This window comes from Mus musculus, chromosome 12 (genome assembly GCF_000001635.26).
Source record: "Mus musculus strain C57BL/6J chromosome 12, GRCm38.p6 C57BL/6J".
Classification (NCBI taxonomy): domain Eukaryota; kingdom Metazoa; phylum Chordata; class Mammalia; order Rodentia; family Muridae; genus Mus; species Mus musculus.
Genome location: NC_000078.6, coordinates 4,326,046 through 4,349,164, shown reverse-complemented (window position 1 = coordinate 4,349,164; position 23,119 = coordinate 4,326,046). Strand labels below are relative to the sequence as shown.

At 40.5% G+C, this 23,119-nt stretch overlaps 1 protein-coding gene and 1 pseudogene across 6 annotated transcripts in view; one reads left to right on the top strand and one right to left on the bottom strand.

The window, feature by feature from the left end:
* The window catches only part of Ncoa1 (nuclear receptor coactivator 1), a 229,845-nt gene that overhangs the window by 128,042 nt on the left and 78,684 nt on the right, over positions 1–23,119 (top strand). For all 6 annotated transcript variants that reach the window (XM_006515005.4, XM_030246598.1, NM_010881.2 and 3 more), the window contains exons 4-6: positions 4,663–4,768; positions 9,981–10,147; positions 13,287–13,384. In XM_006515005.4, coding sequence (XP_006515068.1) covers positions 4,680–4,768; positions 9,981–10,147; positions 13,287–13,384 — 354 coding nt within the window. In that variant the 5' untranslated portion in view covers positions 4,663–4,679. The remainder of the gene's footprint in view (positions 1–4,662; positions 4,769–9,980; positions 10,148–13,286; positions 13,385–23,119) is intronic.
* On the bottom strand, positions 15,358–15,859 carry Gm17914 (predicted gene, 17914; annotated as a pseudogene).

Here is a 23,119-nt window from a genome sequence, read left to right as displayed (position 1 = left end):
GAGATCTGCTTTTGACAATCATATAGAATTGTAATCCTCATGTTTTGTCACCTTTGAATTCAGCATGTCCCGAGAAAGTTAAGAGTTAATTACTCTATGACGTGGCAGTTCTATTGTCAGTTTTATACTCAAGATAATTAAAACTTATATCCACAAATGCTTCTGCATAAACATTCATAACGATATTGTTGATAATCCCAGAAGTGGATATAACTTAAATGTTCACCAATGGATAAATGGATAAACAAAGTAGAGTATCTCCAAACAATGGGATTTCATTCAGCCTTGAAAGGACAGTGACTACTCTAGTCACAAGTCCCTGTCCTTTGTTGTCACATGAGAAAGGTTTCAGTGGTTGTGGAGAACTTGAGGTGTCTGAGGACTCTAGCTTGGGAAACATTTCCTTATAGAAGCTAGCCTTCTCTACAGTGTGGGAAAAAAAAGTGTGGAGAACTTTGTCATGATGAAGTTGTATGCTAGCCTTCTCTACAGTGTGGAGGAGCACTATGTCATGATGGGGTTGTGTGCTAGCTTTCTATAAAGTGTGGAGCACTTTGTTATGATGGGGTTGTATGGAGGATCAGTTTGGGGATCTTTGGCTCTTGGAGTGTTTGTTGTCTTCATCTTGTGTATGTAGTTTTTTGTGCCACTTGTCTGCTGGGCAAAGGACACTCTTAGAGCTGTTAGCTAATTAATGCTGATTTTTTAAATTATGCACTTCTATGCTCAATCTGAGAGACAAATGACTAATTTCATATGTAGAAAACTTAGCTGAATTTAAGGGTACCATCCTGTTTTGTGTGCCTTCACCTATTGAGTTTAGTCCTGCACATTTGACCAGAGATAGATGTAGTTTTTGGTCACTGAAATACTCTTTCGAAATTGCATGAAAGTGGGTATAATTTAGCAGCTCTTTAAGTCAACAAAGTACTTTTACTTAGATACTTTCAGTCTTGTTAAAAAGTGATATGCAAATTGGCTTTGTTAATTGCCCGACTTACATCCCCTAACAACCAAATATAAAGTCATTTTACATACTCATGACAGCTCTGATAGCTTGTCTGCATTGGAGGCTTTGTATTACAGTGTATGTTGTATTTTGTAAGTATAAGACGCTTAATACAGGAATCATGCCATCAACAGATTAGTAGAGGCTCTCCTACAATTCTTTGAACATTGCCTCTTATTGTTGTAAAGTGCCTATTTGGTGGCTGCTGCTTTGCTGCCTTCGCTCCAGAATTTCGTTAACACTCAGCAGATGTTGAACTTGGGAATTTTGTCTTAGTCCCATCTTACATTTGTTCGTGTATGAAAATGAAGCCACATCTTTACTTCTGTGATACTGAATTAACCTTAATTCTGCTTCTTTGAATCTCAATGTTAAAAAAAAAAAAACTGTTGCTTTATTAATGACACCTGGCTAGCTGATATTCTCCCATCTAAGTACATCCAGGACCTACCCTGCTTACCGTCCGATAGCAGACTCGATGGGAATGTTTAGGGGGTATGGCTGTCCACATAACTGATAGTCTTCTTTTGAGATTGATTCAGTTACAGAACTCATGTAAACAAGAGCATTGCCAGGGCTTTTCTCAGCTTGTGAGAAGCCTTACCTGGTTCTGCCTCCTGTTCTCCCTCTGACTTCAGATCCTAGTATTCCATCCCCAGTATCATTACTGCTTCTCAAAAGAAAACAACAACAAAACACTTCCGTTCTGCCTTAGTTTTTTCCTCACTCTATTCCAGGTCACTCTGCTCACCTGGCACACCAGCTTCCCTAGCATACCCATGCAATTAAACACAGTTTTTGCCTCATTTTTCTCCAGAGTACTTGCCAGTTTCATAAATGTGCCATATACATTACTTTTAAGATGATAACATTTATATCCCTCAAAATAAAAAGAAACTATGAGATTTTATAAATTATATTCGTAGTTGGATGTCCAGGGCCTACCCAGGTGGTTATTGCATTCATAGAGCTCAGTACACATTAGAGCTACGTGAGTTAGATTACTCCCCACAATGAGGCCAGTTTAAACATGTTTCCCTAATTGTGCCTAAAGTTACCTTTGCTAGAAGCATAGCATGTAACCATGAATTTTTATTTTGATTTTTATTGAGGATAAAACTAAAGTTAATATCTATAATACATGTATGCATATTTTGCATAATATATAGGTTATATGTGTACTATATAGTACTTTAAACTTCCCAGCACTTAAACAGAGGCAGAGACAGATCAATCTCTGTGAGTACAAGACCAGTCTAGAGTACATAGTGAAATGATACCTAAAAGAACAGCAACAACAACAATAAAACACAAGGGGTGTGTGTGTGTGTGTGTGTGTGTGTGTGTGTGTGTGTTCTGTAATACGCTGATACTCGGTGAACTGTGAAACTGTCTACTGTGTGCAGGGGAGGAGATCTCTGAATAGTGAGGATTTAGTGATGTGTTTCAGGCATGCTCAGATTTGTCTTTGGTAGGTAATGTGGTCATTTCAGAAAGACAAGGCTGGAAACTGGAGACTATTTGGAAAACTACTTCTGTAGTCTACTAGGTGATGGCCAGAGCTCTCCTCGATGACAAAGGAAACTATGAAGGGGAGGTGGATTTAGGAAATGAAAACAGGTCCTGGTGTATTCTTACATGTAGCATGTAAGAGAAGAGGCTAAAATGGCTCAAAGCACACATACTCACACACAAAATGCATAAGAGAAATTAAATACTCAGACCAAGGGCAGGCAGGTAATGGTTAAATTGTTAATTAAGTGATTTTTTTCTGCCCTGTGCTTTCTGTGATCATCCTTAATTAGGGGATCCACTTGACTTTTATGCAAAACAGAACAGAACAAAACCATGGTATCTTGGGAATAATATCAGGACAAGAGTGTCTTTCTTCTGTTTATGTGACAGATTAGAAATAAGAAGGAAGGTGAAGGGAACTGAGAAGCAAGAAAAAAATCTTACATTAATCTAGAATCCTTGAGATATTTGGTTTCAAGCTAGGATCATAATTATATCTGCAACTGAAGAAGGAGACAGTATAAAATCTCTTAAAGACAAAATGTCTTGCAACCTACAAATAAGAACACACCAGACAGAAAAATCTTTTCAGTTGAATTGGCAGAAAAGAGATAGAAATGGCAAATGATGAATAAACAAGAAAAGAAGAATTTAAAAGTAGTTGCAAGATTGCAATCATAGGGGTTGGTGAGATGGCTCAGCAGTTATGAGCTGGTACCAACTGCACTTCCAAAGGTCCTGAGTTCAAATCCCAGAAACCACATGGTGGCTCACAACCATCCATAATGAAATCTGATGCCCTCTTCTGGAGTGTCTGAAGACAGCTACAGTGTACTTACAAATAGTAAATGAATAAGTAAATATTTTTAAAAATTATTTTAAAAAAAGATTACAATCATAGGGTGGGAACAAGAACTAGGAAGACTGGAACTTTGAGACCAGCCTGGACTGCATTGTTAATCCCAGGCATAACAACACTGTCTAAAGAACAGAACACACTTGGAGTGTTAGGTAGTTTCAAAACTATACTTCTAATATGGAGAAATTAGAAACATCTCCTCTTGTCCACGTGAAGTAATCTCCTGGTTAAAATTGTAGGTATTTTTTGTATAATGAGAAGAGGGCAATGGTCTGTGGCCTTTGGAAGAGCTCTAGGAAGAGTAAGTTTTAGAACTAGGAAAGGATTAAGGCTCTGAGAGCCTGCCTAGACTTCAGCAGTTCTTTAAGTGTTCCCAGCTTGAGTGTTGACATACAGTGCTATGTTATTTAGTAACTTAGACTTAAAGAGCTCCAGGTCTTCTTATTTCATGAGTTTCCTCTCCTTTTTGAGGGTAAATGGAGTAACGGTAAGGGTAGCATTTGGCACTATTGAAATCCAAGGGACTGATGACTCTCAGATCACAGATAGGGCTCTGAGCTCCCTTCGGGATTCTGCAGAGCAGTGACTGGTGTGGACAGACCAGTAACTGGCACATGTGAAGACCGGGCTGACATGCAAGGGGGATGATTCTGTGCTCTCTGGCATCCATACTAAGATCCTAACGTAGACTAAACATTTGATCTTGGTCTCTGGATGATATAAACACAAGGTTAGGAGTATGGAATTCAGAGTGGAAAAGTACAATTCAAAACTCCAAATCAAGCTTATCACTTTAACTTTAATCACATAGATATTGTTCATTCTCTCTCAGGATAATTCACAAATAAACTTGTTTTAAGCCTTTTTACAAAGTAAGGTCTACATAATAATTTTGAATCTGAATAATAATACTAAAATTTTTCAGAGTCCAGTTTTTACATTTATACATGCAAGTGATTTTTCTCTTGGTAAAAATATTTCTACTTAATTTTTCCAAGAAAATCTTTATTCTGATTGATATCAATCATTTCATGGGGAGTTGTTAATTTTGTTTCACTGGCTTAAAAGTAAGCATAGTAACAAGTAGCTGGTGTCCCTGTGGTCTCCTTGGAGGCCGGGGCTTCTGTGATGGCTGCGGCCACCTCGTCACTGTTTACAAGTTTTGTTGGGGTTGTTTTGTTTTGTTTTCTGATGTTTAGAAATAACAAGGGAGCTTCCCCTACTCTCATTTGGTTAGAAAGGTCATGAGAGATTTATTTTTCTCACCCTCCCCATTTAGGTGTGAAGTTCATCAACATGAGTGGCCTTGGGGACAGTTCATCAGACCCTGCAAACCCAGACTCTCATAAGAGAAAAGGATCGCCATGTGACACGCTGGCATCAAGGTAGGAATGCGCTCTGTCTCTGGCAGAGCTTTTTTGGTCATTTCTTCAACACTTTGGACTTTGTTTCATCCACTCCATATTGAGTGGCCACCTGTCTCCTCCTGCTCATTCAGTACAGTCTGCCCCACCCCCACCCAGGTCTTTGAATGTGTTTCTCCTTTCTTCCAACTTGTATCCTCTTTATTTCCAGTACTAATCTGTAGCTGTTACTGCAGATGCTGTAGTAAGCCATTACTTCCTTAAAGAAAGGCTTCTCTTCCTCCCACAACTAGTAGCTCAAATCTTTCTTTTTATTTATCTGTTCTGTACATCATTGTGGCTTTGATTCATAGTTATTGGCTGTTGCTAGAGTATATGCTCATTGCATAAATTCTTAGCTTCTTCGTTAGGCTGTATGCTGCTCTAAAGTAAGGGACCTATCTGCTCTTGCTCAGCAACACTGTATCCCTAGTTCACAGTGCAATATGTATCTTTTAACTAGTAAGGACAATAAATCCTGGATAAAAATTTCTATTGAACATCTTTAAATGCCATCTTAGGAACTAAGAAGTACATTGTTATAATATTTATATTAAAATAATTATTTGTGCCATTAACTACTTACAGTGTTTATTAAGCAGAGGAAAAGAAATTTAGTGCTAAGGGAACCCTAACAAGTGCCAGATGAAGGAGAACCTCAGAGCAAAAGCGTTTTCTCAGCTAACAAGAGGAAAGTCCAGATTTTATTCCATTTGGCTTCTAGGAGCTACATCAAATTTCTTCAGTTTCTGCACTATTAACATTTTAAATCAGAAAATTATTTGCTGTGGAGACTGTCATGTATTCTGTAGGATGCTTCCTCATGTTACTGCTTGTACACTGAAATGCCAGTAGTATCCTAGTTGTAGGAAGAAAATGGTCTGTAAACATTCCCAGATGTTCTCCAGGGGCAAGGAGAGCAGAACACTGCAGCTGATGCTGACACTGGTCTCAGAGAGCTGCAGCAGCAGCAGCCTCACTGCAGCTAGGAATGCCTGCTTCTCTCTCAGGGAGGGAGACAAGAGGGTTTAAAAGACCGCTCCGGCTAGAGACTGGAAAAAGGGAAGTGACCATTCCTCATAGGACAATCACCTAAGTGCTTAAGCACATGTGTCCAGATGCTAGGATAAAGGTACATGCCAAGATGTAAACCAGATGTGTGTTATCCAAGGACATTGTTCATTTCTGTATATAAATTCAGTCTTTCCTAAAGGAAAACGTAAGGATAAATAAAATATTCGCTTTTATGTTTAATTTCTCATTTGAGGAAAACTTGAATATATAAGAACAAATACTAAAAAGCTATATATAATAGCCATATAAATTTGATATATTGCAATATTAATATTTTATCATAATTGCATTTTTCCATTTTTGTCATTTCTTTGTTTTGTTTTAGACAGGGTTTCATTCTGTAGTTCATTCTAGCCTTGAACGTGGGCCAGTCCTCCTGCATCAACTTGAGGGGAGCTGGGATTCTAGGCATACACCATCATGTCCATATTGTACTTTCAAATTGATAGTTATTAATGGATATGAATGCTAACAGCTGTGGGCATCAATAAACTATCTACCTATTGTGCTGGACAATCTTCTTTCTTGTGTGGCTTATCTGTAAATTGCCTTTGTTTTGTTCTCTGTGTGTCTGTGCATCTGTACATGGTAGCATCATTACAGATACCAAAATTTTTATGTATTCCTTTTTCCTCTTTTGATGTTTTGAGATAATTATCTTGATGTTTGCTTGAAAGATATTTGAAAGCACTGAATCCTTCAGGTTTATATGTATGGGCTTCAGTTTTAATAAAGCAATATCTTTGATATGGAAAATCAGAAATTTATTACTTTGAAACTGTGTATTAATGCCACCTTGCAATGCTTCCTCTGGTCTTATTATTATATGCTCTCTCCCCAAACAGACTATGAGCTCATTAATCATAAAGAGCATCTGTTAGGCCTCACAAGGTATTGCCAGCCCTGTGGCAGAGCCAAGTATTACTGTCTGCAGAGCCCGAGGCAGAATGACTTCTCAGTTAAACAGTTTCTTGTGGTGAGGTAGCTTCTATCTCTTCAATGAAGGTTAAGGTGTTAGTTTTAAATGGTGGTTAACTATGCTTTATCTTTCTTAAGCATTCCCAGCTTAACTCAACAAGTGCTTATTAAATGCTAACTGTTCAGCCAACACCATCTGTGTGCTGTTATAAGGATGGATATAAATGAAGTGAGAGACAGGTTTTCTATCTTTGAGGAGCTTACAGATCTGGCCACGCCACTAATTCTTCTTAAGTCCGCCTGGTTCCCCATTTTCTTAAAAATAAAGCATTGTAATTAAAGCCATACTATATGGCATTGATTGAGCTAATAGGGCATGCCAAGAACTTAGCAATGCATCTCTAGCTTTCTTAATATCACAAACACTAGGAGGTAATTAATGTCATCATCGCAGTGGTGCAGATGAAGAGATGAAGCAGAGAGGTTAAACTCTAGCTCACTTGTCTGGGGTTTGATAGCTCGTTAGCGCCTGGAAGTTTCAGCCTGCGCTCCTGAGCAATGTACCAGGGCAGTCTGAAGCCACTGTGATCCTGCCCCCACTTCCTTACCCATATTCTCTGTGGTTCTGCCATACTCACCTGTTATGTATCAGTTTTGAACTTCATATTTCCACTCTTACTTTATACAGTTGATAAAGCCAAGTTTCTTTCCACTTCTAACTTAGTGCCATTCTTTCTCTGGGATTAGAGCCATTTCTGTGTGTTTCTGTAGAGTTTTATTCTTGTCATAAACTATTACAATGGTCTGTTTTCTTTTACTTCCTTTCTAGTGGGAACTCCATCTAATTTACTTCAGAGTGCTTAGGAAACATCACATGATTATCTGTTATATAATCACTAGTACATTAATTAAGGAAAGATACAGCAGTCCCTCCATATACATAGGTTCAAAAGTATTCTGGGAAAAAAATGGCATCTATAACCAAATGTGTATCAACTTTGTATAGTGCTATTGCCTAAATATAATATGACAACAACTTATATAGCATTTGCACTGCATGAGGTATTGTAAGTAATACAGAGATGGCTTTAAGCTTGGGGAGGAATTTTCATAGTGCATGCAATGGCACCATCTTATATAAAGGGTTTGCATATTGTGGATTTTGATATCCACAGGGATCCTGGAACTGGAACATAGAAGATTGTGAAGCTAACTGTACTCATGAGAATGTAGCTCAGGATAAGCATTGACTAGCATGTCTTCCACAGAAGAGGTAATAAGGGGCTTAGCAAATGAAGAAAGTTAATCTAAAGTAGTAAAGAGGCCTTCTCCATTTAAGATTGTATGCTCTGCAGTCCTTCAATTTTGACTTTGAGCATGGCTGCTGTCTTCTTTTCCCTAGGTAGTTATTGACTGCTTCACTTAAAGATGATGATTTTCATTTCCGTACTCTGAAACCTAAGTCATTTTTATTGACATCTGCTATTCCTTACTGTATATAGTTTCTTGTTCCATCTCCTCTCTATATTGGGACACTTTTCTTTTACTCCATGATAGTTTCAGGCATTTCAGTATTGCCTAAAACTTAATGGCAAAAACATGTTTGGAGGCTGAGTATGGAAGTGCACACCTGTTATCCCAGGACTCTCAAGGTAGATGAGGGTTGATCACCAGTTTGAGAATAGCCAGGACTGTATAGTGAGATATTCTCAAAATAAAGCCAACGAACAAAAAATATCTGGGAGACCCACCAAGTCGACCTAAATTGATTACCCCTATTGAAATGTAGACCTTTAAGTTTAAACAGCTCCCACTCTATCCTGAATCTACTAAATGTGTCTGCTGTCATGGGGTTCCCTAAGGTAAAATCACATGTCCTCAAATACTATCATGTTACAGATAAACCCTTCTGCATATGAAAATATGTTCCTCATTTTATTCCTGCTTTGCTTCAATGCCTCAGAGTGAAGTTTGTCGGGATGCCTTGCTGTGTTCTGTTTAAGTTATTAGGCAGAGTTTTACTATGCAAAGTGGAAATAATCCCTCAGTAATGAAAGATTTAATAAATAAAGACAGTGTGTGCAGTTGTTTTAGTTTCAAGTCTGATTGTGTTTGGGGATCTGTACCATTTGTTAGAACTTTGTTTTACATCAAATGCAGTACATTAGTTGACTGGGTTACTTCAGCTCACAGTGCTCTGTAAGTGCCTTTGCTTTTAAACTCTTTAAAATTTGTAAGAAAAGTAGAGGACTTCTTAATTGTTGTTGGTTATAAGGTTTTTAGCAACTGATTTTTCTCACTTTTCACCTTTTTGTTTCTACCACTTTTATGATTAGCCAAATGATTTTAACAAAGCTTGTCGTGAATAGAGTTTCCTGTTTTATTTGGATAATGGGAAGTTTCAAAGTAATATTTTACCATCACTGAATGCATTACCTAAAGCAAATTGTGGGTGACTTGGCAAAATAAATTAGGGGTGAAGATTGAAAGCAAACCCAACAGTAATCACTCCATATATTCAGGAGATTTCAGGTACTGCCTGTAACCCGCCCGACCCTCTGTTCTTTTTGTTTTGCTTTAAGGCAACCACATTTGATTTGGTTTTAATGTGGACAAGAGCTTACATGTAGGTTTGATTTTCTGTTCAAGTTAGTGCTTGCTGCTCTTTCTGCAGCTGATTTTTAGAGTGTACTTTTGAATAGTTTCTTTTTCATGAGGAATAATTAATATTCTTATCATATAAGAATGAAGGGCTTATCAGATTCTTCATTACAGTTTGTCTGAACTATAATCATAATGCCACTTAAACTGTAGCAAAATTACCTGAAAATTCCCATTCTATTTCAAATGCACAGTATTCCGAAATATGAGAGGTGCATTTGCTTTCTGTCTAGTTCCTTTAATATCTGTAGCCGTTTGTTATCTGAAAATAATTGAGGTATATACATTGTTAGCAAATCCATCTGTTGTAGCGGTCACTGTCACATATTTTAGCCAGAATTATATTGTGTACTTGAGGATTTTCTAGTGTTTCAGTTTTAGATGTGATTTTAATTTGATTTTTAAATCTGGTTTTATATTTTAGGTAAAAACAAGACTTTCTTCAAATATGTGAACATTAATGTTTGATAAGAAAAGGAAATAAAATGGTATAAATATATGCTAACTGGATTTTTTTTTTATGTGTGCCTGTGTATAACAGTACTGAGAAGAGGCGCAGGGAGCAAGAAAATAAGTATTTAGAAGAACTAGCTGAACTACTGTCTGCCAACATCAGTGACATTGACAGCTTGAGTGTAAAACCAGATAAATGCAAGATTTTGAAGAAGACAGTAGATCAGATACAGCTAATGAAGAGAATGGAGCAAGGTAAAAATAAAATAAAGACCATGTTCTCAGTTGTTGTGATGTTTATGACATATTGTTCTGTGTTTCCGTTAAGAGCCCATGGTGCTTTATGCTTTTAGTAAAGAAATGTTTTTTGTTCAATTTTTATTTTGAGTCAAAGATCCTTTCTTGATATTGCAAAGTGGCTTACTAAATTAACTTGAAAACTAGTGAAGTAATTAAGCCAGCTTGGGATGTTTTGGAGCCCATGTCTTAGAGCCTTAAACAGAAACACAAGTTGTAGACGAGATCTGAGGCCCTGGTATCCAGCTAAAGTACAGTAACCCTTGATGAAATCTCTCTTGCTTGTCTGAGGAAGCGTGCCCCTGCCTGGCTCACAAGTGGGGATGTAGTACCCTGGGGCAGGGGGTCCCTGTTGTATTTTTTATAGCACCCGTACTTGCTGGGAACCCTACCCCACTAACCCCTTAGGTTATGGCCAGAGGGAAGGGAAAGCACTCTGGGGAGCACTGCTGCTCATGGGGTGCTGTAGAGCTTTCAGGTGAGTGTGAGATCTGTGGTGAGTACAACACACGCCCCAAGACCGTCACAGTGACAACAGCAGTGTGAAAAGACTCAAGTGCTGTAACTTAAAGATCTTTGAAACTACAGAGTGTTCCAGTAACAGCTGACTTAGCAAAGAGGAGAAACTAGAAGCCTACAGACACCAGTGTCCTTGCTTGCTCTTACTCTCCAAAGCCAGAGATAGCAGGATTTTCTGAGGAAACCCAGCAGTCCCAGGGAAGAGGCTTTTAGGCTCATCCCTCATGAAAACTTAACTCTTACTACATTCTAGTTGCCAGGTGTCATTTTTATGTGTCTCACATGAACAAAGCCACAGGCGTCTCATGAAAGGCTGTTGTTACAAAAAGAAAAGCAGGACGAGAGGAAATGTAGGGTAAGCCGAGGCAGAAGTGAGGAGCAGCAACAGAACTAACATGTCAGTCCCTCGGACAAGCCTAAGTCAGCCTGTTACTGCATTGGGGACCCTATCTCAACAAGATGGGATGTGGGGCAGGGACACACACTCACACAGGCCTGGGACAGTGAGTCCGGAATGTTCACACCCATGCACAATGTGGTGATATGTTAAAACACCAAGGAAAAAGCCAAAGGAGAAATAGGTCTCAAGTGCAGCAGATTGCTTTCAGAATGTGTTCAAAGTAACATTGCAGACAAGACCTCTAACATATAACTCTGTGTTTGTTATGAAATTATGAATGGGAAACAGGAATTTTAAGACAAAGTACCCTTTTCAGAAACTGCTATCAAAGCCTTAGTGTTAAAGTAAGAAACAAAGACATAGGATCTTAACCCAGGAAACTAGAAACTGAACACAGAAAAATGGGAAAAGGAGACACAGGCATTACTGTTGTGTAGACACCTAAAAACAAAACATGAGGTAGGAAGTGGTGGCGCACACCTTTAGTCCCAGCACCTGGGAGGCAGAGGCAGAAGGATCTCTGACTTTGAGGCCAGACTGCAGAGTGAGTTTCAAGACAACCAAGAGTGAGAACCAAGAGTGAGTTACATTGAGAAGCCCTGTCTTGAAAGAAAACAAAGCAACCAAACCAAACAAACAAACATATCCATCCTTAAAACCATAAAAACAGTTGCAATTGCAGCAAGCAGAAAGGGAACTCTAGAAGAAATGCTGCTGGATTGTGAGCACATAAGACTGACAGATAGATGGCCAGGTCTCGTAGATGGCTGGGTTGGGTTTGGGTTTAGTAACGTGGCTGTTGCTTTGATTTGGGTGTTTGTTTGTTATGTTTTGAGGCGGGATCTCACTGTGTAGCTCTGTCTGGCCTGTAACTATTTAGAACAGGCTGACTTCAAACTCACAGAGATCTTCCTGCCACCATCTTCCCAGTGCTAGGGCCAAAAATGTGTGTGCCCTCATGCCTGGCCAGAGGAAGTTTTAAAATCAGGAGGAGTGGTGAGAGATGAGTTAAACAACACAAACTATTTGAACACTTAAAACTACATATAAAATATAATATATAAAAATATATAAATAAAATAGATGATATGCAAAATATATACCTGGATTTACTTTTAAAGTATATTTATGACCATTGTTATAGAGATGTTAAATATTGACTAATAAAAATGTAATTAGATATCTGAGAGGATATAATATAGGAGGCATAGATGGTACGACTTGGACAAACTGCAATGGCTTGAATAGGATAGTCTAGGGAGCCGTCAAGGATGCAGATGCCCCCTGTAGATTTGGCTGCCATTCCTAGGCTCTTTCCATCACAGTGTGTAAGAAACATGGCTGACCATGTCTGCATCCCAACTGTCCAGATTAGGGTACAGGAAGACAGACAAGTACGCGTTTTTCCTCTAGAGACAAGATCTAGAACTGTCCATAACTTCTGTTCCCATTCCATAGGCCATCCCCTGATGCATAACTATTCCTGTCTTCAGTTTTCCCTAAAACTTTAAATGTGTTCACATGCAGTAATTTAAACTGTATGAATTTAGTGAGTTTTAAATTTTTTTTACTTTTTTTTGTTATTTTTTTATTAGGTATTTTCTTCATTTACACTTCCAATGCTATCCCAAAAGTCCCCCATACCCTCCCCCCCACTCCCCTACCCACCCACTCCCACTTCTTGGCCCTGGCGTTCCCCTGTACTGAGGCATATAAAGTTTGCATGTCCAGTGGGCCTCTCTTTCCAATGATGGCCGACTAGGCCATCTTCTGATACATATGCAGCTAGAGTCAAGAGCTCCGGGATACTGGTTAGTTCATAATGTTGTTCCACCTATAGGGTTGCAGATCCCTTTAGCTCCTTGGGTACTTTCTCTAGCTCCTCCATTGGGGGCCTTGTGATCCATCCATTAGCTGACTGTGAGCATCCACTTCTGTGTTTGCTAGGCTCCGGCATAGTCTCACAAGAGACAGCTATATCAGGGTCCTTTCAGCAAAATCTTGCTAGTGTATGCAATGGTGTCAGCGTTTGGAGGCTGATTATGGGATGGATCCCCAGGTATTTGCTTAAAAAGTAAATGTTTCTTATACCAGTAGTATAAATCTATGTCTTCATAAACTGCCTCTGATGAGAACGAGCTCTTTTCATGCTTAGCTTTTCAAGTTTCATTGTTGCAGAGAAATCCACGACTGATGATGACGTGCAGAAGTCCGACATCTCCTCGAGCAGCCAAGGAGTGATAGAGAAGGAGTCGCTGGGCCCTCTTCTTCTGGAGGTAAGTGTCCTCGCTGGTCCCAAAAGGAAAAGCTTCACAGATCCAATAAATTATGAAACAAAGTAGGTCTTTAAACTTTTAAAAATAGGTTTTGATTATAAAGACTGCTGCGTCATAGTTGCTATTTCAGAATTAATGTGAGTAATGGACATAAAATTTGTTTCATCTAGGTAATCCAAGGACTCTGAAGCAAACCAAAGCCTACATAATGGAGTGCTTAGATTTATCTGGGAAAAGAAAACTGAATTAGGTCATCACCAGATACATAACTAGTTTAGCTAGGTAGTACAATGTATGCGTACTATAGAATTTCACCTTTAAATGAAAGATCCTCTACTGCATTGGACTAAATATTGCCCTAGAACATTTTCTGAATAAGAAGGTTTACATTGATTTTATACACACATACATACACATGTACACACATCCACATGTGAGTGAGAATTAAATCACTATCAAGTTTCATAAAGAGAAGAATGTTTAGAGTTGAATTACTTTGCAGCTACTGTAGTATTTCACCTCTGTTCTCTCTCATTCCTATTGCCTGGATTCTGAATATAAATGCTGTTTCCAAACCAATTGATCACCTTAAACACCTCTCGTACATAGATGTGTAAAGCACATATCTATGCTTACATGCAGATGCTTTTCTGTCTCAAAGACAAATTGCATATTTATTTACCCAAATATACAAAATAAATTCTTTCCCTGTCCTTTCTGTAGCGGGGGGTGGGGGGGTGTCTTACTAACAAACTTGTTCATATCTCAGTTTTCTAAGTCTTGAATACAGTTTGTTCTGTTTCCATAGCTTGCATATAGTCTCCTCTGCCTGGTCAGGAGTAGTGTTGCATTCTTAAAGAGACTTTACCCCCACCGTGGGATCCATACTCTGGTTTTAACCTTTGTAAATTTCTTTGTTGTCTTTGCCTGCTTGGATACTGTAAAGATATTGGGAATTATGTGTTTTATTCCAAAACCTTTCCCAGTGACCTGAAGTGGCAATCTCATTTAGATCTAGGGCTCTGCAAGAAGTCTTGCCCAGTATGAGCCCTGCTGTGAGACCAAGGGGTTCTCCTTAAAGGGTGACATCCTGGGCAGATGGCAGACCTCTCAGATTGATTGGGTTGTACTTAATGGACAAGCATTTGTTATCATCTCTGTATGCAGCACATCATAAGGCCAGCTGTCGGGAAGATTCCTCCCCAGGAGTGCATGTGAGTTGAGACTTGTAGAGAAAGAAAAATGATGGTAAATTGTTTTCATCAGACAGAGTTTAGGAAATAGAGATGTTTGTATATTCATATTCATAACACTAGTCCCCAAAACAGTCCCTGAATTATTGTTTTTATTTTTTCACTAATTTATTTTTTCACTTTACAGCCCCCTCTCCTTCCAGTCTCTTCCCCACAAACACACACAGCTCCTTCCCCTCTCTCACAGCACCCCCCTCACAGCTCCTTCCTTCCCTCTCACAGCACCCACACGCACACACTCTCCCACCTCACCGTCCACCCCAGCACATCAACTCACTGCAGGACTAGGCGCATCCTCTCACTGAGGCCAGACAAGGTGGATCAGTTAAGAGAATGGAATCCACAAGCAGGCAACAGATTCAGGGATAGCCCCTGCTCCAGCTGTTGGGGGATCTACACAGATGTGGGGACCTACGTCCAGCCCATGCTCACTCTTTGGTTGGTAGTTCAGTCTCTGAGAGCCCCCAAGGGTCCAGGTTAGTTGATTCTGTTGGTCTTCCTGTGGAGTCGCTATCCTCTTTGGGTCCCTCAATCCTCACCTCCAGCTCTTCTACAAGATTCCCAGAACTCATCTAATGTTTGGCTGTGGGTCTCTGCATCTCTTTCCATTGGCTCCTGGTAGAACCTCTCAGAGGACAGTTATGCTAGACTCCCATCTGTCTGCAAACATAGCAGAGTATCATTAATAGTGTCAGACATTGGTGCTTGCCCATGGGATGGGTCCACATTAGCCTTCTCCAGCTGTGCTTTAAACAGCACCTCAGAGCCAGGATAAACTTGCTTTGTCTCTCCCTCACGAAATAGATATTCCCAAACTTCCCTTTTCCTAGTGGGCAGCCAATGTCAAAATCTTCTGAAGTCCACTGCCTTTTTTGCATGTGTGTGTCTTCAGTCTTCTGTTATGGATGCCTTCCTTCTTTTCAGAATTATATCCGGAGGCTGCAGGCCTCTTCTGGGGGTTACTGAGCCAGGACACAGGTCGAGGAACACTGGCAGCTGGCAACTGCTTTAGCTCCAGCTTCTGACCTGCTACAAGTTTCTGGGCTTGTGAAGGGACATGCTGGGAGTTGAAAGGACACAGGACCCTCTGGGCCTGGCCACTGCTAGCAGATCCTAGGTTCTGAGAAGGAATCTGCTCACTTATCAAGACATGTTTCGGGCCAAAGGGAACCTCCGTCTTAACAGGCCTGGAGACGCAGTTTTCTTTACATCTGTCCATGTCAAAGGCAGGAACCTGCTCCCGACCGAAGCCTCCAAGTGATCCCAGTAGCTCAGCCGTGAGGTTGTATCATTTTTAAAGATTGGGATTGTAACATATCATCTATTATTGACTTTATGTTTTTATGTTGTAAAATGTATATAAGCATGTGTCTCATTTATAATAAAAAACAAAAATTAGGAACATTGAATGGTATGTAACACTGATTCAATTATAATCCAAGGAGATCTGAAAAGATTTTAGAGCTACTTTTTCTTTAAATGTGGATTTTTAATTCTTATTTTTATATAAATTGCAAGTTAAATAAATATATACTGACAACCACTATGATCTTTATAAGTTAGTTGAATATGAAAGTGCCTTTGTGTGTCCATCAACCTTAAAACAGTTTACAGAGTTTTGTTCAGCTTGAGGTTTGCATAATACCACACCCCTGTCTCTTTTGCATTTTTAGATTAAGTGAGAAGCAGCCAGAGCAATCAGTGTGAATACAAATATCTTTCTCCTTTTTCTTACTAAAAAAAATCTTAGTGGAGTCACAGTAGCTGAATGGTTAAGGTGTTAGACTTGAAAATGTTTCAATAAATACTAAAAATGTGATTGTGCTGTTTAAAACAATTCTTGGCTGTATGCTTTATGATAGTTATCTAAAATTTAGTTTTAAGCTAAATGTAATATTTTAAGCAATAATTTCATCCCTTCATCCACTGGTGGACACTTAGGCTGATTGTATATCCTGACTAATTGAGCAGTGCTGCAACGATACCTCTTCAAGGAACTGGTTTCAATTTCAGTGACTATATATACTCAGGCATATAGTCGCCTAGATGGCTCAGTTATCTGATTTCTGGTTTTTGTTTTTTTATTTTTGTGGATCTTCTATGCTATGTTCCATACTGAGTCTACAAGTTTATATTCTTACCAGCAAGTACAAAGATTCCCTTTTCTCTGAATTCTCACCTGTAGCTTTATCTTTTGTCTTTACAATATTAGCCATTCTGACAGGTATGCCATTTTAATTCATATTTCAAATTAAGTGTCCACTAATGGATAAGTCAATAAAGAAAATACAATATATATTCACAGTGGAATACTATTCTACTGTTAAAAAACATAAGGAATGTTACTTATAACAACATAGATGAATCTGGAAGATACTATAGGAAATGGTATGAGCCAATTAACAGAAAGACAAGTGCTTTCTGGGGTCACTTATGTGCAGTATAAACTGGGCACTTACAGAGGAGACAAAGGGCAGTTTCTAGGGGCTGGGAAGGAGAAGGGTCCAGGATGAAAGATGTTTGTTGTCCAGAGGATTATGTTTTTCAGTCAGAGAGCTCAGCATTGATGATGCCTGCCTGTAGTCTCAGTACTTGGAGATTAAGAAAGTTCAAGGCTATATAAAGTTTGAGGCTTGTCACTCTCTCATTTGAACAGTTGTGGCTTTCTTTAGTAGTTTCCATCTTCTGCAAAAAGAAACTTCTTTGACAAGAGGCAGGCACTACACTTATTTGTGGGTATTCATATATAGTTATTTAGATTGCAATTAGGAATTAGGCTGGTTTAGGTTCTTCTAAACCATGGTTCTCCTCCATGAGCCACAACTTCACTAGACACTGGTGATTGACTAGGTATACAGTACCAGACATGATTTCCCTTCTAGTGAGATGACCAACTAAGTCCCATTGCACAGCTTTTGGTTACCAGCAAGATCTTCCGGATTGCTGGCACTGACTGTTCCTCTCACTTAACCGCTTACCTAGCACCTTCGGGAGGGGGCTTTCAGGACAGGTCCAGCTCGAATCCTCTGGTCCTGTATCTAAAGTGGGGAATCTTGCGTCAGCAATAGGGACTTTATCTTCAACTTCTAGGAGACAACAAAAGTGGCCTATATGTTTTGAGAATCTCTTAGACTCCCCTAGCCCAAAACTCATAAGCAGTTTTCTCATGCCTCATACCAGGAGTTGTGTTAGATGATCCTTCAGAGGAGGCATTGTCATGCCAAGTGCAATAACTTCATTTAAACTGCGCGCACGCGCACACACACTTTATGGATCATATGCAACTTTAAGAAAATATAAAATAATATGATTATGGCTATTTCAAACATCTTTACTGTTAATTTTTCTCTCTCCTTCCTCTTTGTTGGTATGGTCCTCCTTCCCCTCCCCAATTAAAGACTCCTCCCCTCTTTTTCCCTTCCCCACTCACTTGTATCCTAATACCCTCTCTAGAGCTGCTTCACTGCCCCCATGGACCTTTTCTGGGTCTCTATGGTTACACCAGCTTATATATTCACATCTGGGGTTTGGAGCTAGGATCCACAATGAGACAGAATATGTAGCCTTTGTATTTCTAGGTTTGAGTTATCTCACTGCATATATTATCTGGTTTTATCCATTTATATGAAATTTTAGATGATTTCATTTTTCTTTACAATTGAGTAGTATTCCAGTGTACGTGCACACATGTGTGTGTGTGTGCATGCATGTGTGTGTGTATGTGTGTGTGTGTCACATTTTCATTATTCATTCATCAGCTGAAGGACATTTAGGGTGTTTCTTTTTTAAAAAATTATTTTATTTATTTGCATTCTAGCTGATTCCCCCCCTTGCTGGTCTCCCCTCTCATCCCATCCCTCCTCCCCACCAAAAGGGTGCCCACCCCCCACCAACCTCCCCCTTCCCTGGGGCCTGAAGTCTCATCTTCTCCCACTGAGGCCAGACCAGGCAGGCAGTCCTTTGCTATACATGTGCTATGTGCTAAGGGACCTTGGACCAGCCCATGTGTGCTACCTGGTTAGTGATTCAATCTCTAGGAGCTCCCAGGGGTCCAGGTTGGTTGAGACTGCTGGTCTTCCTATGGGGTCGCGCTCCCCTTCAGCTTCTTCAATCCTTCCCCTAATTCATCCACAGGAGTCCCCAACTTCAGTCCAATGGTTGGGTGTAAGTATCTGCGTCTGTCTCAGTCAGCTGCTGGTAGGGCCTCTCAGAGGACAGCTATGCCAGGCTCCTGTCTGTAAGCACATCATAGCGTCAGTAATAGTATCAGGCCTTGGTCCCCCCTCACTCAAGATGGATCCCAAGTTGGGCCAGTTACTACCTTTCCTTCAGTCTCCTCTCCATTTTTGTCCCTGCAGTTCTTTTAGACAGGAAAAATTCTGAGTCAGAAATTTTGACTCTGGGTTGGTAACTTTTTCTCTCCACTTTGGGCCCTGTCTACCTACAGGAGGTGGTCTGTTTCTGTTCCCTCTACCCATTGTTGGGCATCTTAGCTAAGCATCCCCTTTGAGTCCTGAGAGTCTCTGATCTCCCAGGTCTCTGGCACTTTCTAGAGAGTTCCCCCACCTCCTACCCCCTAAAGGCTGCAGATTTCCATTCATTCTCCTGGCCCTCTGGGTTTCTCTCCTGCCCACCCACCCCCAGCCTGATCCTGTTCCACTTTCCCTCACCTGTCCCCTTTGTGTTTTTTTAATTAGATATTTTCTTCATTTACATTTCAAATGCTATCCTGAAAGTCCCCTATTCCCTCCCCCAACCCCCCCCCCTGCTCCCCAACCCACCCACTCCTGCTTCCTGCCCTGGCATTCTCCTGTACTGGGGCATATGATCTTCACAAGACCAAGGGGCCTCTCCTCCCATTGATGGCCGACTAGGCCACCCTCTGCTACATATGCAACTAGAGATACAAGCTCTGGGGGGTACTGGCTAGTTCATATTGTTGTTCCTCCTATAGGGTTGCAGACCCCTTTAGCTCCTTGGGTACTTTCTCTAGCTCCTTCATTTGGGGGCCCTGTGTTCCATCCAATAGTCTGTGAGCATCCACTTCTGCATTTGCCAGGCACTGGCATAGCCTCACAAGAGATAGCTATATCAGGGTCTGTCAGCAAAATCTTGCTGGCATATGCAATAGAGTCTGGCTTTGGTGGTTGTTTATGGGATGGATCCCCAGGTGGGGCAGTCTCTGGATGGTCCTTCCTTCCATCTCAGCTTCTGAACATTGTCTCTGTAACTCCTTCCATGGGTATTTTGTTCCCCATTCTAAGAAGCAATGAAGTATCCATTCTTTGGTCTTCCTCCTCCTTGTAAAAACTGCATAGTACTGGTACAGCAACAGACAGGTAGATCAATGGAATAGAATTGAAGACCCAGAAATGAACTCACACACCTATGGTCACTTGATCTTTGACAAGGGAGCTAAAACCATCCAATGGAAAAAGCACAGCATTTTCAACAGATGGTGCTGGCACAACTGGAGTTATTATGTAGAAGAATGAGAATGGATCCATTCTTATCTCCTTGTACAAGGCTCAAGTCTAAGTAGATCAAGGAACTCCACATAAAACTAGAGACACTGATACATAAGTATCAGAGGAGATACATAAGTATCAGAGGAGAAAGTGGGGGAAAGCCTCGAAGATATGGGCACAGAGGAAAAATTCCTGAACAGAACAGCAATGGCTGGTTAAATTGCAAAGCTTCTGTAAGGCAAAACACACTGTCAATAAGACAAAAAAGGCCACCAACAGATTGGGAAAGGATCTTTACCAATCTTAAATCTGATAGGGGACTAATATCTAATACATACAAAGAATTCAAGAAGCTGGACTCCAGAAAATCAAATAACCTTATTTAAAAATGGGGTACAGAGCTAAACAAAGAATTCTCAACTGAGGAATACCGAATGGCTGAGAAGCACCTGAAAAAATGTTCAACATCCTTAATCATCAGGGAAATGCAAATCAAAACAACCCTGAGATTCCACCTCACACCAGTCAGAATGGCTAAGATAAAAAAATTCAGGTGACAGCAGATGCTGGTGAAGATGAACACTCCTCCATTGCTGGTGGGATTGCAAGCTTGTACAACCACTCTGGAAGTCAGTCTGGAGGTTCCTGAGAAAATTGGACATAATACTAACAGAAGATCCAGCAATACCTCTCCTGGGCATATACCCAGAAGATGTTCCAACTGGTAATAAGAACACATGCTCCACTATGTTCATAGCAGCCTTATTTATAATAGCCAGAAGCTGGAAAGAACCCAGATGTCCCTCAACAGAGGAATGGATACAGAAAATGTGGTACATTTACACAATGGAGTACTACTCAGCTATTTTTAAAAAATGAATTTATGAAATTCCTAGGCAAATGGATGGACCTGGAAGGTATCATCCTGAGTGAGGCAACTCAATCACAAAAGAACTCACATGATATGCACTCACTGATAAGTGGATATTAGCCCAGAAACTTAGAATACCCAAGATACAATTTACAAAACACATGAAACCCCTTTGTGTTTCTTAACTACTGTGAATACAGCAGCAGTGAGCAGTCTGAGTGAACATGGAATAGGATGCTGAGTCCTTTGGGCAGGTCCCCAGGAGGAGTAGAGCTGGGTGATACAGTAGACGTGTTTGTAGTTTTTTGAGACTTTCTCTCCCTGATTCCCACAGTGGCTGCAGCACGTTGCAGTCCCAGCTGAAGTGAATGAGGGTTTCCTTCTCCGCTTCCTCAGAGCTTTGGCTGCCTCAGCCTTTCTCACTGGGGTAAAGTGGAACCGCAGAGCTGTTTTAATTTCATTTCTCTAATGCTATGGATGATGAACATTTTTGAAATATTTCTTAACCAATTTTATTTCTTTTGAGATCTCTGTTTGTATCAATAGCCTGTTTTTATTTTATTTTGTTTATTTATTTAAATTGGATATTTTATTTGTTTACATTTCAAATGTTATCCCCTTTTCTGGTTTCCCCTCTGCAACCCCCCTATCCCATCCCCCATTACCCTGCTTCTGAGAGGGTTCTCCCCAACCCATCTACCCACTCCCGCCTCACTGCCCTACCATTCCTCTACACTGGGGCATTAAGCCTTCACAGGACCAAGGGCCAGATAAGGCCCCTTCAGCTTCTTCAGTCCTTCCCCTAACTTCTCCATTCGAGTATGTGTGCTCAATCCAATGTTGGCTGCATCCACATCTGTATTGGTCAGGATCTGGCAGAACCTCTCAGGAGACAGCTGTACCAGGCTCCTGTCAGCAAACACTTCTTGGCATCAGCAATAGTGCCTGGGTTTGGTGTCTTCATGTAGTAGCATGTAGTATGGATCCCCAGGTAGGGCAGTCTCTGGATGGCCTTTCATTCCGTCCGTGTTCCACTCTTTGTCCCCGTATTTCCTTTAGTCAGGAGCAATTCTTGGTTAAAATTTTGGAGATGGGTAGGTAGCCCCATCCTTCAAGGTGGGGGGGATGTGAGTCAGCATGCCTAACCTCTGGATATGGTCTCAAAAGGTTCTCCCTCTCTTTTGTGGGGTATTTCAGCTAATATCATCCCTGTGGGGTCCTGGGAGGCTCTTGCTTTCCTAGCATCTGGGACTTTCTGATTCTGCCCCCAGTTTCCCATCCCCCATACTACATTGTTCAATTTCCTGACCCTCTGTACATCTCCTCCATACCTGATTCTGTTCCTCTCTTCCTCCCAAGTCCCCCCCCCCCCACCCTCTATTTCCCTTGATTATATTGTTTGCCCTTCTAAGTAGGAGTGAAGTGTCCACTCTTCGGTCTTCCTTCCTCTTGAGCTTCATGTGGTCCATGAGTTGTATCATGAAAATTCTACACTATTTGCCTAATATTTACTTATCAGTGAGTACATTCAAGGTGTGTTCTTTTGTGACTGTGTTACCTCACTCAAGATGATATTTTTCTAGATCCATCGATTTGCCTGCGAATTTCATGAAGTCATTGTTTTTAATAGCTGAGTAGTACTTCATTGTGTAATGTACCACATTTTCTGTATCCATTCTTCTGTTGAGGGACATCTGGGTTGTTTCCAACTTGTCTATTATAAATATGGCTGCTATGAACATGAAGCATGTGTCCTTATTACATGTTGGAACATCTTCTGGGTATATGCCCAGGAGTGGTAAATCTGGGTCCTCAGGTAGTATTGTGTGCAATTTTCTGAGGAACCGCAAGACTGATTTCCAGAGTGGTTGTACCAGCTTGCAATCCCACCAGCAATGGAGGAGTGTTCCTCTTTCTCCACATCCTCAGCAGCATCTGCTGTCACCTGAGTTTTTTTTTTTGTTTGTTTGTTTTTCCTTTTAAATATTTATTTAATGTATATGAGTACACCATAGCTGCCTTCAGACACACCTGAAGAGGACATCAGATTCCATTACAGATGGTTGTGAGCCAACATGGTTGCTGGGAATTGAACTCAGGACCTCTGGAAGAGCATTTAGTGCTTTTAACTGCTGAGCCATCG